Here is an 18780-nt window from a genome sequence, read left to right as displayed (position 1 = left end):
CCGAGACGACTTCCTTATAGACACTATACCCTTTTGGAATGCAATGTAAGATAAAGAATATCTATCACAGGAATAACGGGAAAACACGTTGGTCGAAGGTGGTAGGGATTGAATCTGCGATTCATGTTCTCGAGGGACTTACAGCGGGATTCGAGTCGCAAATTCCTCGGAAAGTCGTCTTGCGGATTCACCTTGCCGAGCAGTGCCCATTGATTTGGAAATTATGAGGAATCCCCGTAGAGTCGCTTTCCACTTTTCTTCATTTTCATCCCTTCTATATCTATATCTATATCTATATATATATCTCTCTCCTTCTCTTCTTCTCTATTTCTCTTTCTCTATCTTTTGATAAATTATTTCAAAGCAGCAAACTGGACCATAGTCGGGTACTTCGTACGTGAAGTTTTCGTTGTTTCGAACGCATCGCGAAACTCTGAACAACGTTACCCATAATGGCATTGGGTATATGCCTGTTTGTCGTCCTGACCTAACTAAAGTAATCTTAATTAAGCGCTTTCGAAGTTAGCCGCTAGCCATTATCCGTCGAAAGGATTAGCTTTAGAAATAATAGTCTAGGTATAATCTAAAAGCGTTATTTAATCTGTAGCATAGATGCATTCTCTACTCCTCTGTCTTACTCTAACTCTTATTTTTTTCTTTCATACCTTTGAAAGTTTGGTTACTATTATTATTTTATAAAGAACGATAAAAGTTTTCTTTCGTAGGTCTGTACGTAAACGAGTAAGAGAGAGAAAAAGATAGAAGATTATTTATAAAATTTAGATCTACATTATGAAGAAACGTTTAATACATTTTTAAAATTAAAAATATGGAAACGTATTTTACGAAAGTATTGTACAAATATCGTGTAGGTATTTTTCGAACGTTATCCGATCCTTTGACTCTTGGCCAAGTGCTCAACATCGTTGGATTCTACCTCGAGTGCGGTATCGGTATAATCTGTATTATGGAAGTACAGACACGTGTCAAGTGAAGATAGGAGAGTTCTCTCGCGACTATAGCCAAAGCTGTGGCCAGCGATTGAAATAGGTCGGATGGTTCGCGGTGGATGTTCGGTTTACCGTAACACGAATAGACCGGCTGCCGCTTTGATTTCATAAAATCTCTGATAACGGAGTTACGGAGAACGATTTACTCCAAGATTATAGTAAATACCTTTTACTGCATCGTACTCGAGCGGACATCCAGCGGCTCGCTCCAATTTTCTCTCTCGGACTTTCAAGGTGAGAGCTAATTCAGCGAAATGCACATTTTGTGCTAAGGGATGAAGTAATCCAATTAGCCTGATAAAAGGGATGCCCTGACTATAATATGAATTATGATTTTGTAGTCGTATACTGTGACCTAATATCTGTTCTGGTATTAGATACCTAACAGTTTACCGAAAAAGATTATCATGACTTTGGTATGGTAAATAGGTAAAGTCGAAAGAACGGAACAGTTAGGAAGATTGCCTTCGTGCTCATCTTTATTACTTTTACACTAACAAGAAGAGGACGCGATCTGGCAACTGTGGCGCATTAGTTAACTCATCCCAAAGGCGTACCTACTAATGAAAACTTCTAATGAGATGTTGAATTATGCGAAGGAAAGATAACGTAGACGGTGAATGCTGCTGGTTTGACTTAACCTCGACCTCTCGAACGAATCCGACCAAATATTCCTTCAGTCCGAGATCGGGAAAAGGAGTAAATGATAAGATTCAATTATCGAAAAACAGTTTATCTCGCTGGGAGTGAGCTAAGCGAAAAAGAGAAAGAAATGGCTAGAATAGGTGGGTGGGGTTTGGGGGAGTTACAAAGAATTAGGAATGGTCCAGCGTCGATTTATTCTTCGAGGGGGAAAAGAAAAAGTAAAAGGACAATGATGAAATTCGAAACTGATCGAATTTCTAATTCTTTTTGATCTAATGATTATAAGAAAATAAGATCGAAATTCGACTAGTTTGCGTTCCTGGTTGATCAATTTGAAACTAAGTGGATACGTCCGTTTCGATACGCTTTGAAGAGCGAAGCTAAAAGCTTGAGGGCGGAGCGGACTGATGTTGACCAAACACTCACGTAACCGAGTTAACTTTAAGCTCAGGTTTAAGCTTCGGCTTAAGACGAGCTTACATTCAGCGCCGAAATGACACGATGGACTCACCGTACATATTCTTGAAATCATCCATGCAATCATGTCCTATTCCATATGAGATACAATATTTCCTGTTAATGAAAAACAAATAAAATGGGAAACGTTTTATAAATGACCTAATTATTCTATTTTATAAATTATGTTCGTTATTAATAATCATATTTAAAATTATTGTGTAAGATCTGTATTTGTAAAATAATAATTCCTTTTGAAATTAAACGTTTTTCTGTTTATAATGAAAAACCGAGCGATTAGATACAAGTAAGTTAATTGCTTTAGAAAGATGTGGTATACACAAATTTTCCATCATTCCGTGTGTAAATTCAATTTTTAAGAATGACTTAATAAACGGAACGCAGTGTGGTTTGATATTTTGAATAGAACGAAAGGTCGCACACAGTAGCGGGATACGACAATTACATCCGCGGAACTTGTATGTATATATATATACGTGTGTATAAAATATGTCATGTACATTTGTTTATATGAATAACGTTTAGGATGTAGTTCCGAGAAGATCGTTCAGTCGAGCGTTGGTATACAAACTGTTCGGATGTGGAGTGTGACTGCGAGTTGAAAATGATACATATTATATTAGGTAAGCTTTTTGTTTCTTTTCTTTCTTTTTAACATTAAAGATAACATGTTTATATGAATATTTTTATAAAGATGGATTATAATATTGAAAACATTGAACGAGCAACTTAAGATATACTTTTACGAGCAGAATTATATTATATTAGGAAAAGTGTTCTTTATTTCTTCATATATTAAAGATCACTCATTTTTGTAAATTAATCCTTTCCATCGCAAATAGTATTTTTAATAATCGGAAGAAAAAAATATTACTTGACCATTTTGTTAAAACGCAATGAAGTTTGTCCTTGAATGGGGCTTGATTGATTGCTTTCGGATTCAATCGAAGATCGAGAGATACGTTTGTTCTATCGACGACGACGACGACCTTCGATAGAATCGTAGCCTTTTCAATATTATTAATCAACCCAGCAGGTTTTCTTTTCACGATGGCGACTCGTTTATCGGTCAGAAAAAGAATACCATTGTTGTCAAGGATGTAAATGACATCGAGAAAGACGATGACGACCACGACGAACTAGTTTATTCCAATTTATTAATTGCCTCGAACTTGTTAGTAATTGCAACAACTCTTGATAAGCAAAGATAACGAGATTCAAGACAATCCATAATAGTTACGACTTTGTTTTCTTCTTCCTCCTTCTTCTTCGATATTTACTTCGTTTTGAGAAATAAAAGAGACAACAAAAATTATGACAACTGTATTTCGAAGGATTCCGAGTATTTAATCATTTTCAAGCTCTTAATTAAAAGTAAACAAGATAATTTTCTTTTATATTAAAACACAATTGTTCTTACAATCGACATAATCAACAAAGAAATTGCAATTTTCTACGTTCTTTTAAAATACATTTTTAATTTTCACTGTCGGTAGAAATGTCGGAGGTCGGAATTATTATTACTCTATATAAAAGTTTGTCGGAAATCGTTAAATACGAAATAAAATATATTTCCCTATGAATTACGAGGGAACTGTAACCCCGTGATTTGCTTACCGCTCGCTTAAACTTCGACAAGCGCATTTACATGGAATTTTCCTTTTCTAGAACGTGAACGGTATTTAAGTGTGAGTTTGAAATACGAGTATGTTTGTTGAGCAAACCAAAAAAAAAAAAAAGAAAGGAAAGGAACAAAAATAAAATGAGTAAAGAACAAAAAATAAGAATAAAATCAGCAATGCAAATTGATGAATTATTTAAAGCGATTTACTCTTTATTTTTCTCTTTCACATTGCCGAAGAATAGTTTACCTTGGAGAGTGTTACAAACGAATAAAAGATGCTGTAATTTTCTTTACTTCCTTTTTATTTTTGCTCAAAATAGTGCATATGAATTTTTCATCTTTAAAAAAAGTATTCCAGTAGAGAGAATGTACATACCATACGTATGACGTAAGTATGTACTTAGGTATATATAAAATTTACGACCACAACTATATAGAATATATTAAATAAGAGTTTATGATACAAAGAACAAAAAAAAAACAAAAAATACGATTACATTGGTGTGTCATCGTATAAAAGCGTATGGCTCATATTTATGCGATTTTATCATTAAGAAAATAAAATGATTTTATAGACGATGATAATAGGCGATGCACGAGGAAGGGGAGTATACGTACGCATAGTAGTCACGTAAATACATAAACAGATATGGTATATATATCTTTTGTATGTATATCTATATGTAAGATGGCCCGCCATGTAGCTGAAAGATCGTTCAATTTAAACGTATATTTCGAGTTTGCTCGCAAATGTCGACAACATATGTACTTACCTATATTTGCCAAGCATCCGTCGGTCGTATATGCGAAACACACTTGTAATCATGATGAGAGCGTTGTTGAACAAAGAGAAAGAGAAAGAGAGAGAGTGAGAGTGAGAGAGAGAAAGAGAGTAGAGAGAATCTATTGCTATACGTGACAGGGGTTGGCAATATTTCGGCGCAAAGGATTTCTGAACAGAAAGTGGAAGAACGTATATGTGCCAAGAGTAAAAAAGGAGAAAGAGGGGAGGAGGAGGAGGAGAGAGAGAGAGGTATAACAACGAAAGGTTCATTTTATTCCTTCCCCTTAAATTACAGACATTTTTTACTAAGATATAAGAGGAACAGAGAGAAAGAAGATAGAATCCTCTTATCCACGCTATCAGAAGAGACGGTTTTATAGGATAGGATATGATATTCTTTATGTAAAACGTTATTTCGCATATATCAAGTGATACATCTATGACAGTTACATATTCTCTGAAAAATATTGAACGCTTTTACTTGCATGTTTGCCTCGTTGAAAAATGTTTCTTGCAAATCGAATGATGATAAGTGTCTAACGAGAGTGGAAAAATATTAAATTGCATGAAATACGAAAAAAGAAATTCCACGAAAAAGTTCACTTGGTACAGTATTTTAATATAAATTCTGTTTTATTTTCTTTTTTTTTTTTTATATACAATTACCTATATTACAGGTAGCTAATTTTTGTGCTTAACGAATTATCCTTACCGTAATTTAGTTGCTCTCTTTAAGGCCTTTTTCAGGAATTTATGTAGGTCAGCGTTCATTCAATGGATTCTTTGAAAGAAGAGAGATTTAACAAATTATGCACGTTTTCTTTCTCTCTCGTTTCTGGTTTCTTTCTTTCTTTCTTTGATGATCGAATGAAATTCGTAAATTTGATGTTTGTTTCCATTAGGTTTATTTCCTGTTTTTTTTTTCTTTTTAATAAATTTTAAAGATGTTTTTATCAATTTGTAATGCCTGTTAATCATCGATGCATTCCTGTTATATATTTTTTTTTCATTGACAAAGTTCGAATGTTTGGTGGAAGTTTCATGACAAGCAAAAGTAACATCGTGCATCCATCGACGTATGTATTTACTTTCTCGATATTAGAACCGAACACAGATGCGACTCCCTTAACGGATATCGACAACTCTTTGCCATAAGTTTCGAAAGAGTACGATGTCGGGAAGAAAGCTTTCTAACATATGACATTCTTTCATGGACGAAACGAAATTTATATACACATATGTATATGCTTACGTATATACTTGAAAAGTGCATGCCAGAAAAATAACATCGGTTTATATGTGCGATAACATCACGTTCCATGAACGTTTTAAATGAAATAAATTAGAAATTCTGAAATGTTCACTTGAAAACGTTTCGCTAAATAATTTGTTTTTATAATAAATTGTCCAATTAAATCTGTAATTAATTAATTAAACGAGTAAATAATGGTTTCGTCGTGTTAAAAAGATTTAAAGATTTTAGTATAAACTAATGTTATTATCGTACGTTAATCGTATAAATTGCATTTTTTGAAAATTAACAATGCAAATTCTCGAAAATGTTACGCGTATTAACTGCAAAGTTTCATTGTAACGAAACTTCGCTGTTTTTATAGCAGAACAGTGCTAACGGAACGCTTTGTTTAAATAAAATGAACAATCCAATTTGCTGTTTAAAAACACGAACAAGGTAATTAACGTTGCTATTTAATTACCGTAATTTCATAGAGAAATTTACTTTTAATCATCTCATTGATATTCGATTATTGCCAGTTTGAATAATTTTACGTAAATTTCCGAGAATTTTGTGGTTTTCGATATACCAATTAAGAAATATTTTCCTTTTCGTGTTTCAGGACGAGAAGAACCAACTGCTCATCACGAATCTTTGGCTGAAGTTGGTGAGTTTATTCTTTGAAAAGGCAAAAGGGCGTAACGAGCGTTCGTTAAAATTGTACGATCTAATTCCTGCCAATTAAATCGTGTAGAATAATCGATACATTTTCGGATGCTTTTACGTATCTGCCGGCATGTTAACCGACGCTAAATTAAACCAAAAATATATAGAAATGGTGAAATAAATTCAAATAAATCCGTATTCCTAATGTGAATATAGTGTAGGAATGGTTCCGTTGCCGAGGTTAATTTCAGTTATCCACGTATTGTTGTACTGCTGTCATGTGGAATAATCCAGGTTTTATTTTGTGTAAAAAAAAAAAAAAGTAAAAACGCACCAACGAAAAGAAAGAAATAAAAAAGAAGGAATTGAAAAGAGATGACATGGTAAATGTCGTTTTATAACTTTTCAATTTGGCCAATTACATTCGCCATTAGACGCATTGAGGCGAATTACTTAAACGTTAACGAATACTTTTCGTTCTATTCGTACACGTGAAATCGATTTTTATTATTTACAAAGACCAATTATAAATGGAATCATCGGCAACAGGTTAGATTCTCAGTATGAAACTAAACTCGAGTGGCTAACGCGTTCTTGTTAGGACAAGTTGCGAAGAAGTAACGAGTCACGCGGTCATTCTTCTTGTCCTTTCGAACTTTCTTTTTTAAACGACGTTGTTCTTTCGAATCGTTTTCGTCAGTGGTGTCAAGCACGGCGACCCGTGGTTCGTAACTTGAAACACGGGTGCGACATATAAATGTTTTTTCTCAAGTCGTTACTTTTCGTTTGTCCCTCAAATTTCGTGTTAAATTAAATTTGATTGTCCTTGTTCATATATGAGTTTGACGCTACTAGTTCAAGTTTGGTATCCTGTCATTATTTTCCTTATGTTAAGCGTAAAAATTTTAATCATCTTTCCTTTGAGATCGAAGATTTTCTTGTTGTTCCCAAAATTAACTCGATTAACTTCAAATTGTGCGTATTCGTGTTCGCGTTGATATTTATTTAATCAATCAAATGTTTTTTCGTAATAATTTTATTTTGTTTCCTCTATCGATAATTTGTATATAACTCATGGAAACAACTGCAAAATTTCTCCAACAAGGTGTTTATTTTTTGAGAATTTTTTTTTTCCTAATTGCACGCACGTACATAACTATGTATTTTATGTACTCCTCGTATATTTTATGCCTTTTACAACACTCGACGAATAAACAACGAAGTGGACGTAACACATTTTGTTCAAATATTTTTCGCCCGTAATAGAACTTTTTAACGCGTTATCATGTTTCCTTTTGTTTATTTTTTCTTTTTTCAACGCATTATATACGAATTCAATTATTACGCTCGTAATAGGATTATCCTCGAATCATTTCAATTATATTATTGTAATGTAACGTGGAGACAAGATTTATCTATAGATATTTATCTATTCGGACAGCCAATTTATCGAAATATTCGGATATGTTTGATTATTGAATAACTTTTGAAAAATTCTAGAAATGATAAATATGCAACTAATTATTTTTTCTTGTTTGTTTCATGACAGCTGCAACAAAAAATCATTTTATTTATTATTATATTTTTCTGTTTTCTTTTTCATATTTCACATAGTTCACACCAGCATACAGATACGCGTCATTTACTATTCAAAAATTCAGAATACTTTGTTCGGGTTGAAAAATATGATTCAATTTGACAAAGTATCCAAATATTTGGGTGATTCGAAGTATTCTTTTTTTTCTTGTTTAATTTTGAACGAGGCGTTCGGTCGTTCGATAGTTCAATTCGACAAATTTAATGAATGCTCCTCGATATCACGGTGCCTATATGTCATGTTAAATTTGACGCATAAAGGAGATTTACGGGATCGTTTCGAATTTCATATGGTTCGCACGCCGTTCGGAAGTTATCACGAAAAGTCGATGTAATGTTTTAGATCAAAAACTTCCCGTCAAAGTTAAGCAACTGTAAAGTAGCTTCTTATCAAAGCTTTCTGCCTTCGAGTTCGCGTTAAAACTTTGAAAAACGTAATTCCTTGACTTTTCTATCCATTAGGGCTCCTTTTGACGTTCGTCACATGCGATTTTTAGTATCGAATTTGAAATAAAATCAACGTCAATAATATTTTACAAGTATTTTCAAGTATATAGTGCAAATAAAGAATGTTTCAATAAATTGATACGCGTGTTTGCGCAAAATAATTATTAATGCTACGTATTTTTGTTTCTTTCATATTTCATTTGTAATATTTTTCTCGTTAAGGGTGAGAGATGTTTAATCCGAGGGTTATTTGTTAGACCAGGACTGATCCTTTTTGTTAGTGTGTTTTATTTATATATTCGAATGTTTTTTTTTTCTTTAATTAAACGTCGAATCAATTAGGTTCGTAGTAGTTAATATTCTTTTTTCTAAGAAGAAACGAGTCTTTTATCCTTGCCAGGTTCTTTAGGTGAGAGGATGAGTATGTCTGAAGAAAATGTAAGTTAAAAAGAATCAGTCAAAGTTACGGGGTCAGAGCTAAAGAGTCGAAGAGTACAGAACTAAAGAGTCAAAGTTTAAGAGTTCAAGAGTAAAAGAACTAAAGTCAAAGTAAAAAAGTCAAAGAGCTAAAGTAAAAAAATGGTTATGTATATACGTTAGATGTATAACATTTATTTTAAATAAATAAATATATTCGCGTCGAATAAAACTAAATTCGCGTATTTCTGTCGATTAAAACCAATCCACGATGAATAAATAAAACTTTAAAAAAAGAAAAAAAAAATCAATAGAAAAAGTATTTTCTACTCAAAACATCGTATTTCGAAAACCTCGTTCTTTTCCAGTCAATCGATTCGATTCCATTCCTATCTTTGTTTCTTTAGTTTTTGGCCTTCTTTTTTTTTCGTTCTCTTTGTTGTCTCTCGACATTTTGAAAAGAGAAAAATTCTTGAAAATTTAGGAAAGTTTTGTCGACAGCTATATACAGAACATGCCATAACGTTTGAATGTTACTTTTTCTCTTTTTTACGAAATAACGAGCAGTTCGCAGTAAGAAGTTTTCGGGGGTTTTGGTACATTGTACGTATGTATATATGTATGAATGCATGTATGTACATATTTATACATATATACATATGTGTGAACGTGTTTGTGTGCCTATCGCGAGGGTTGAATATGTGTAATACAGCAACATGAGAAGAGCAACGCTTTTCGTCAGAGAAAATTGTCCTTCACACCTAGTCTTTCGGCATTTTCTAACAATGGCTTCACGAGTTAGCTTCCGTAACCGTAACACAGCAGCTTGCGTAAATAGAGCGAATTTATTGCAAGCTTTCATTGCGGTTTATGAAACGAATCGTTTTTGTTTAAATTAATGTTCCCCTTCATGATTTAGAAACGTTAATTCTAAAAAAGCTCGTTTTTTGATTACGCTCCGTTGGATAAGTTCAAGAAGGAGGAAAATAAAGTAGCGGAGAATTTTATTGGAAAACAGAGATACGAGTTTACCCATTATTTTCTACTCTTATTATTATAATTATTATTATTATTATTATTATTATTATTATTATTTTTACAGAGGGTAAAAATATGATAACGTTTCACCATTATTTACATGCGAATGTAAGCTTGAGTAAATTCGTTATCGTTGAATTAAAATATTAAAACGAAAAAAAGGGAAAAAAGAATACAAAAAGAAAAAGAAAAGAAAAGTAAAGTCAAATAATAATAATAAAAGCAAAGAGAAAAGAAATGATAAGAGAAGAAATTACAAATTATAAGGGACAAGTGAAATTATCTTTGAAAAGGGGGCGTTTCAGAAAGTTAACTTTCGCGTGAAAATACGAATGGGTCTCTCGTCGGTGGCCGTATAAATTGTTGAAAGTGCTTCTCTCTAATTTATTTAGTTTTCAAGAAAGAAAAAATTTATTTCTTTTATTATGAATTGAAGTAGACGATGCGAAGAAACATTTTCTTTTTTCTTTTTTTTTTTTTCTTTTCTTTTCTCTTTTTATCTTTATTTATTTTCTTTTTCTCTTTTTGCAGATGCGAATAAAGTTCGGTGTTAAATAAAATGATGCAGGTGTGTTTGACTTGGAAGTAGATATATTTTTGCCAATGTAAATCGAGAAGATATTCGAGAAAAACGTCGTAGGATATTTCGATTGCGCTGTCACGTACATTTTCCTTTCGATCGAATATAAAATAAAAATGGGAAGCGTTTCAACCGTAAATCCGATGAAAAAAATTCGCATTTTTAACTCGCACAAATGATCTTGTTTCATTATTTTTTTTTCTTTTTTTTTCTGAAACGCTTAAAATTATTAGCAAAAGATATTGACGGTAGTCCATTCGAAGTTTAGTCATTTAAAAGAATACACCGGTAAAAAAAAAGTGAAGAACAGAAAGAGCAAAAGTTTTTGTTAAATCACTCTACACAATCGTTTATTCTTTCGAGAAAATCTTTCAACGTTTCAAGATAGATTTGCAAGATGTTAAAACTTCATGAAAATGTTCTCATTCCAAGAGTAAATCCTTTCTCTTTCCTATCTCATTTTATTGACAGACCGCGTAGAAGATATTTTCTTTATTTCTCCTCCTCCTCCTTTACTTTCTTTTCTATAACTTTGAAAAGACACGATCACGGAATAGAAGAAAAATACAATTAGGATGATTTCTTTTTTCATGTTTTTTAGTTGAATCTAGTTAACTTCCAACTCTGTTATTTTCAATCTTCTTTCGAAACGATAAGATAAGCATATTACATGTATGCATGTAGGCATTTACATGTTCAAAGAAGATTACCTATTTCCTGAAAAGTGGTTAAGATTTCGGTTCGGTTGTTCGCTAACATCGTCATCGTGTTTTTACATGAAAGCAAATTCTTCGAGCTTTTGTCGTTTGACCCGAAAGGTATTCGATATTATACGCGAATATCTAATAGAAAGACCAACGTGCTGGTAAATTATGTGACCATAGAGAGATTTAATAATAAGAAAAGTGTCTTTTCGTCTGAAACAACGTTATACTAGATCTAAACGCAAAACGAAAGAAGGTAGTACTAGCATCGTCGATCGATTTTTATAAACAACGTTCGAACATCCTTCTTTCACGACCATTGTCATTGTTTTAATCGATTAACGTAGAGTAGAAGTAACACTTCGTTCTAAACGCTTGACGGACTAGAAAGACGAAACACTCAAAGCGTTCCTTTGAGAATCGTCCTACTCGCACGATTAAACGAATCGATTAAATAAACGAGCAGGAACCCTCCTCCTAGTCGGATGAATAAGGTGAAGAGAAAAGCAATAGTAGTGAGTGAGCTTTACGAAGTGAATATCCAAAGCGAGATTAGGTGAACGACAAGTTACTGCTACTGCTACTGTTTCTAAGAGAGAACGCGATCGCAAAAACGAAATTCTCGGCACGAATGTAACCCTACCACCACCAGTCCTTCCACTGGGCTGAGATACTAGAAGAGAGTGGAGCATGTCGAGAGAGTAGGTAGAGCACTTCTACCTTCAACCCTAACTGTTCTATTTAACATTATGAGAGAGAGAGAAGTCAGCATCAGTATTCGTTTTTACTCTCTTTACCGTACATCCAGTTTTCTTTTTTTCCCTCTCACTTGTTTTTACTCCTTGTTCGACTTTTTTTTTCATCCTCTTATTTTCCTCTAACTCTTTACTTGACCATATTAATTTTCAAGTTATACTAATGAAATAATAGGATGAGATCAATTTTGGATTAATTCAAGATAGATAGATAAATGATGAATTAAAGGAATGTTTTTATTTTTTACGAAGGGAGAAAATTAATGTTAAATGTTGTTACGAATTTTCGAATATTATAATACACATAATTATACGAAATCTAATGTGAATTCTTGAAACGCGATAGAGAAGTTACTCTATTATAACTATCTCCCGTCTCTTTCTCTCGCGATCCAGTTTATGTCGATACTCGTTTGATTAGTCACGTCTGTCGTGGGCGAGCATTTTATTAACACAAAGCAGCAATTTCACAAGTATCGAAGTATCTGAAACCACTGTCAGTAACATTCGTAACTTCCGTTGGAAAATGTATGCCGATTATAAATACATTATCTCTTTCCATTCGATGCATTATTACTCGTGGTCGAGTAACGCCAAGAAACGCGATATTGAAATGGTTATTGTCGTGGAATTGTAAAAGGATTAAGGGCAATCTACAGGCATTTCAAATATGTCAATAACAAGCGTCCCTTTCCTTTCTCATTTTGGGAATATCCAACGATCGAGCATTTATTTGTAAGATTTATGGGTAGAATTTTGAGCGTATGCATATATATCTACATGTACTTTTTATGTATGTATGTATGTATGTATGTATGTATGTTTGTATGTATGTATGTATGTTTGTGTGTATAAACCTATGTATATCATTTTTCGTATAACTCGTCGGTCGCTTTTATCGTTTTTATCAATTTCGTGATTTAACGTTCGTAAACTTTTGCCACGGTGGTACGAGAATTTTGGGTGAATTCAGAAGCGTAAGGATTAATTAATTTATTACGCTCTGTTATTTTTCACTCACAGTTTCAAAATCGCATTTGCAATTCGTCGAACTATTCGCTTGGTTTATACGAAACGTTAGATTTCTTCATGGATTACATATCTATATTGTTGTTATTGTTTTCCTTTTTTTTTCTTTTCTTGTATTTTTTTTTCTTTCTTCCTTTTTTAATATTGGTTTAATAATTTTGATGAATTAATGAATACATATGTACATCGACGTACGTGGATCAAGGAAGATGGAAGCGCTTCGACGATTAAATTCGTACATGCGTGAGAACGAAATTTACAATTCCAACGTTGTATAAAATCGATTCAACTATTGATTCGTAGTTAAACTTACTATCAGCTAACGGCTTTTTTAAGAGAACAATAGATACGAAGGCACGTCCATAATGGCATAGAAAGCACGAAAGGGTTGAATAATCGACTAAAATATAAACTATTCAGCTTTTGAATGAAAAAGCATTGTTACGTTAATGGTTTTGTTAATGCATTAATCGTTTGTCGAGTTATTTTCTTTCAAATCAAGAACAAATATTGTTCACTTCTAGGTATTTGCATTCGTCAAAAGCTCTTAGGATTCATTCGATTGTGAAATAAAAGGTAGTCGAGCCGTGTTGTTTTGGTCGATTGCTGTTTCTGATCTCTTGTCTTTTAATTAACGCTTTGGTAAAAAGGATTAATTTATTTTGATAATCTATAGAAATTTCATTAATTTATCTTATTTATAATGAATATTGACGAACATTGACATATATGAAATATCGATGAAGTTTACGAAGGATCATAAATAATAAATCGATATACGAGAGAAATGTGATAAAGAACAATAGTGAGAAAAGTTACGAACGTTAATTCGTGAAAAATGAATTACGGTAACTTCGTGGTGGTAAATCATGGTAGATTTGTTCGAGGTATGGGTCTGATTATCGACGTTATGCGCATCTTCCGGTTCATCGATGTTTCCTTCTCATTTTTCGTCGCTAATTAGGAATCAACGCAAAAGACTGTACATAACCCGAGTATAACAATGAGACACATCGCGACATAGTTTTAGAAAACGAAAGAAAGAAAAAAAAAAGTAGCTACTTAATTAACGGGTTAATTAAATATGATTAAGAGGGACGTGCGTTATTTACGCACGCGTATTTACGTATAAAAAAAAGAACTTTCCTCGTTCTTAATTGTATCTTTCTTTTTCTTTTTTTTTTCTTCAAACAAATTATACACTTGTTAAAAGAGAAAAATCAGAGTAGTTGCGGTACGATTAATTATTTATTCATAGCGTTTTATTATCGATCGTTGTTAAATATTGACGTTTATATTTATACCATATCTATTATTTATTTTCAAACGGAAAATGAAGAATATTATTACGTGTGAAGTTGAGAAATGCAAGTGCATATATGTGTAGGATACGTGTGTGTGTGTGTGTATGTGTCATATGCATATAAGTATGTATTCTGCTCACGAAATCGAATTATTTTGAATCTCGATGCCGTCACCAGCACGTATCTTTCAGAAGAGATCGCAAGAGCGTTATCGAACGACGCAAAGGGAATTCAGAAAAACGGATGGAATATTTAATTTCATGTCGTCTAAATTCCAATCTAACATAATCGGAATCATGCGAAAGCATTTTTCATGAAATCAATCAGATCATTCAGATCTCGGTGCTCACTTATTGTATATTTTTTTTCAAATAAAACTAATATTCTTTTTAAATGGAAAAAAAGATAACTTTTAAAACATCTTGATACGTTTCTAAACCCGATCGTATTTAAACTACTAAGACTATCGCATTATTATTTGATGTTTATATGATTATAATACTTTTTTTCTAGAAATATGTTTCCTTCGATGAGTTATTTTTAATATTATGTAATAATAAATGTTATCGGTAATTTTTTCTCTCGAGGGTATCGGCATTAAGGCAAATATTTACTTAAAAGTTTGCCAACAAATTATGTAAAGAGTTAAAAATGAAACCAAACGAAAGGAGAGTTTTACGATAAAAGTGTAACCGCGTCTAAGAAAATTCATTTGGCTTGGGAAAACTAAGCGAGCAAACGAACGAGCGAGTGAGATGATATTGGCCGGCTTTTAACGAGAATCGAATTACGTCATAAAGGTGTATGCGAGAGAAAGAAAGAAATAGAGAGAAAGAGAGAGAGAGAGAGAGAGAGGGAAAAAAAGAAATTAGAAATAGGGTGGATGCTAAAAGAGAAAGAGAGAGAGAGATAGTGTAAGAGTGAGATAGCGATAGACAAGCACTAAAAGGTACCAATCCAGTTCGAAAATCGCAACTCGAAAGTTTTCCTCGACGTTAATGGCTGGATCGTTTGTATTTAGAGTGACTTACTCGAAACTTACCTTTAGTACGTTCGCGAGAAAAAGAATTTTTGCCTGAGGTGAAAGAAATGTACTTATACATGGTTTGTATGATAAGAAGTCGAATGCACCGTACAGAATCGCATAGCGTATCTCGATTCAAAACATCCGTTGAGAAAGAACGGAAGGAAGGAAGGAAGGAAGGAAGGAAATCTTCATCGTGCTTACAATGACTGCCACCATTCGGCCATAAATTTTGACCTCACTCGAACGATCGAGAGTGAGAGAGAAGGGTGCATTAACTGACTGGAGAGCCAGTAAATCGAGTTAAACAACGAGTTCAGCACGCTTGTCGAACCCTCGTGAAAGGACTACTACTATTCGGACACATTCTTCTAGAATTTAGCGTGAAATTTCTCTTACCTTTCTTGTACTACCTACCTATCCACTTACTAGCTCGTTTCATCTCGTACTAGTAATTAGAACTTAACTTGGGATTTCAATTATCCAATTAGAAATTATTTGATTTAATATTCGAAAATGAATAGAAGAAATCTACGAACTTGAAAATAATTCGAAACTTCCCTTGAACTTTGTATTCATCGAATTCAATTTTTTTCTTTTTCCAATCTATCTATTTCTTTTTTTTTTTCTTTCTTATTTCTTTTTCATTTTTATTACCTTTTTATCTTGACGTGCATATCTATCTATCTATCTATCTATCTATATATATATGTACATGTATAGTTGCAAATCTCACTGAGAGATTGTTTAGAAAAAAGCATTTACGTCACGATAATATCTATTCGGAGATATCTATTTATATAAAAAAATGTATATATAATATAAGTGATCGAAATTTAACAACATTGCTGCATTACTTAATCTGTTCTTTCGAAGTTTATCCATTACGTAAATAAATATCTCGGTCTATTTGCTTTGCTGATTTATTTGGATTAAATCTAGGAAACGTTCGTGATGATATTTTGATTGCATAAAGAGGGAGAGAGAGAGAGAGAGAGAGAGAGAGAGATCGATAGTCGAAGATTATCCTTGGTAAATTACTTTTGATTCTTAAGTTTCTTTCTGACACTCTACAAAGAAAATAATCAGAAAAATAATTTAAGTTAGAAAAATTATTAAAATTGAAAATCATTTTTAAATCTACTATCGTGATCCCACTTGAAATATAATATTATATAATATAATAGCATTTAAATCTCGTTAAAAAAAGTTTATCCTAATTCTCATAGTTTTTTTAAAGAAGTAATAGTTATGGGACCATTCTGTATATTCGTTGACCTTCTTTTACCGCATAAAAAAAAGGATACCTAGTTTGTTCGTTCTACGCTTTCTCTCTCTCTCTCTCTCTCTCTCTCTCTTTTTGTTTCATTCTTCCTAGGAAAGTTTCTTCGTCAGAAAGTTTATGACAGTAGGACACTCACCCCTCTCCCTTTCCTCCTCGATCCCCAGCCCAAAGTAAGGTTCTCTTTCTATCCTTTCTCAACGATCGTAAGATAATACAAAATACTCTTCTGCGGTAAAATCGAGCGACTCGTATTCGTAAAACGTGATCGAAGTATCAGTTATCTGTATTCGGTATTATCCCACCGTTCTCAAGCTGTACCTACCTAGCTTGGCCTATCATCCCTTTCTCTCTCTTTTCCTCTCTCTCTTTCTCTCTTTCTCTCTTTCTCTTGCATACGAGCGTGCTCATCCGACCACCCACTGGTTCAACCTCGCTCGTTTTCGAGGTAACAATGAAGAGATTTTCCAGCTCGTGCTGGTTTAATTAAGCATCGATGAAAGGCAAGCAGATTGCGCGCTTTCGAATGCTAAAATGGAAATTCGACCTTCCTTAATTATTGCGTCTACCATTATGGAGATCATTTCTTTCTTTCTTCCTGTCTCTCTCTCTCTTTTTGTCTCTCTTTTTCCATCTTATTCTATGTCTAGTTTTATTTGTTTTATTCCTAGTCTCTTGCTTTCTTACATAATTTTTCTAGTCTCTTGATTTCTTACATAATTTTTCTTTTTCTCTCATGAGACACACAAGAAAAACTTTTCTACGTTGATTGATTGCTAAGCAGTCGACGTTTCGTCATTAAAATTTTTGCATTAGATTGAAGATAATAATAATAATAATAATAATAATAAAAGAAACGTAGTGTTAAGGAACTTCATTTGCGAGAAAAATTATTTTTCCATTTCATGACAGATGAGAAAATTCTTATTCTCCTTTGTATTTGTAAGCAGATAAACAATAATCGATAACTTCAGTTAATCGACATCTTTTGTTATATACCGAAGAAGTAATAATTTGCAATGTTATAACAATTTCAAAGAAAGGTGCTTTTCCCTTTTTTTTCCACTCGCTAGGGTAAAAAGAGAATTCTTTTATCAAGTATCCGGCCTTTCCTTTTATTTTTTATTTCTCCCTCTCTCTTCCTCTCTCTCTCTTTCTGTCTTTTTTTTTTTCTTTATTTCTTTCTTTATTTCGAGATGGGTTTAATGTAACGAGAAAAGCTGAAATTCGAGCTACGTTTAACAAACAAAACTATTTTTCTTCTCTTTAGGTATGTTGTCCTGTTACATAATTTTCTATCAAGATCAGAAATTCTCGGCAATGGCTAATGTAAGTATTCTTTTTGTCCCCTTTGTATTTTTGTTTCCCCCCCCCCAGAGATGAAAATAATAAAAAGAAGGAAATCGTAACGCGGTAAATTCGATTAAATTTATTGGAAAGCATATTCGATTTCGATGAAAAAGAAAAGGGAGCAGCCATTTTAAAAACATGACGTACTTTATCCGAGAAAGAAATAAAGAAATAACAAATTCTTCGAAAGGTACACATATTATGGAAAAAATTTGAATATCGTTACTGAGTCAGCATCAGATTTACTTTTCTTGCTATACTATCCGTCTATCTGTTCTCGAACTTTTTCGGACAATGAATAATACATTTTGATAACGGTAACCAAGTGATATCCGAAAAAGAAAGATCGTAATATACAAGCTGCTACAAAAGATTCAATAGAATACTGTAATTTGATTTTATCTTATTTCAGATCACTTTATCTTTTCTTTTTATTTTCTTGGCATAAGATCGAAATAATATCCACGTACTTCTTAAATGTCTAATCTGACGAACGCCCACGTGAAAAGCATAGGAAGATGATTTTACCTACTAGAAAGTCAGTCATCAGCGAGTTTTGCAAGGCCGCTGGCAAAGACGGCTCTTCAACTCGTTTCCTCTATTATAAATAACTTCAGCGGGATCGATCGTAGAGCACCTTGCCGTTATTTCGAGTGACATCGAGACGAAAATTTTGTGCCAAAAGGTAATTCTTTTGGCACGAAATTGAAATTGCGGAAAAAGAGAATGAGAAAGAGAGAGAGAAATGGGAAAGAAAAAGGAGGAGTGGGAGAAGAAGAGACTAAAATTCACGCTACGTTGCACAAACAGAGCG

General features: G+C 33.1%; 1 protein-coding gene across 3 annotated transcripts in view; it reads left to right on the top strand.

Annotated features, from left to right (window-relative positions):
• Window positions 1-18780, top strand: part of LOC122524962 (neuronal acetylcholine receptor subunit alpha-7-like) — a 131000-nt gene that overhangs the window by 80649 nt on the left and 31571 nt on the right. For 2 of the 3 annotated variants that reach the window (XM_043647481.1, XM_043647479.1), the window contains one exon: window positions 6397-6441. Coding sequence is in view for 2 of the 3 variants with exons in the window: in XM_043647479.1 (XP_043503414.1) it covers window positions 6397-6441 (45 nt within the window). In the remaining variant the exon portion in view is untranslated. Of the gene's footprint in view, window positions 1-6396; window positions 6442-17921; window positions 17946-18780 lie in introns of those variants that run through there. The other variant, XM_043647480.1, reaches the window with a different exon arrangement.

The sequence above is a fragment of the Polistes fuscatus genome, unplaced genomic scaffold (genome assembly GCF_010416935.1).
Source record: "Polistes fuscatus isolate 324 unplaced genomic scaffold, CU_Pfus_HIC Scaffold8, whole genome shotgun sequence".
In the NCBI taxonomy this organism is placed as follows: Eukaryota; Metazoa; Arthropoda; class Insecta; order Hymenoptera; family Vespidae; genus Polistes; species Polistes fuscatus.
The sequence above is the reverse complement of the archived record's forward strand: the minus strand, read 5'-3'. Positions and strand labels throughout refer to the sequence as shown.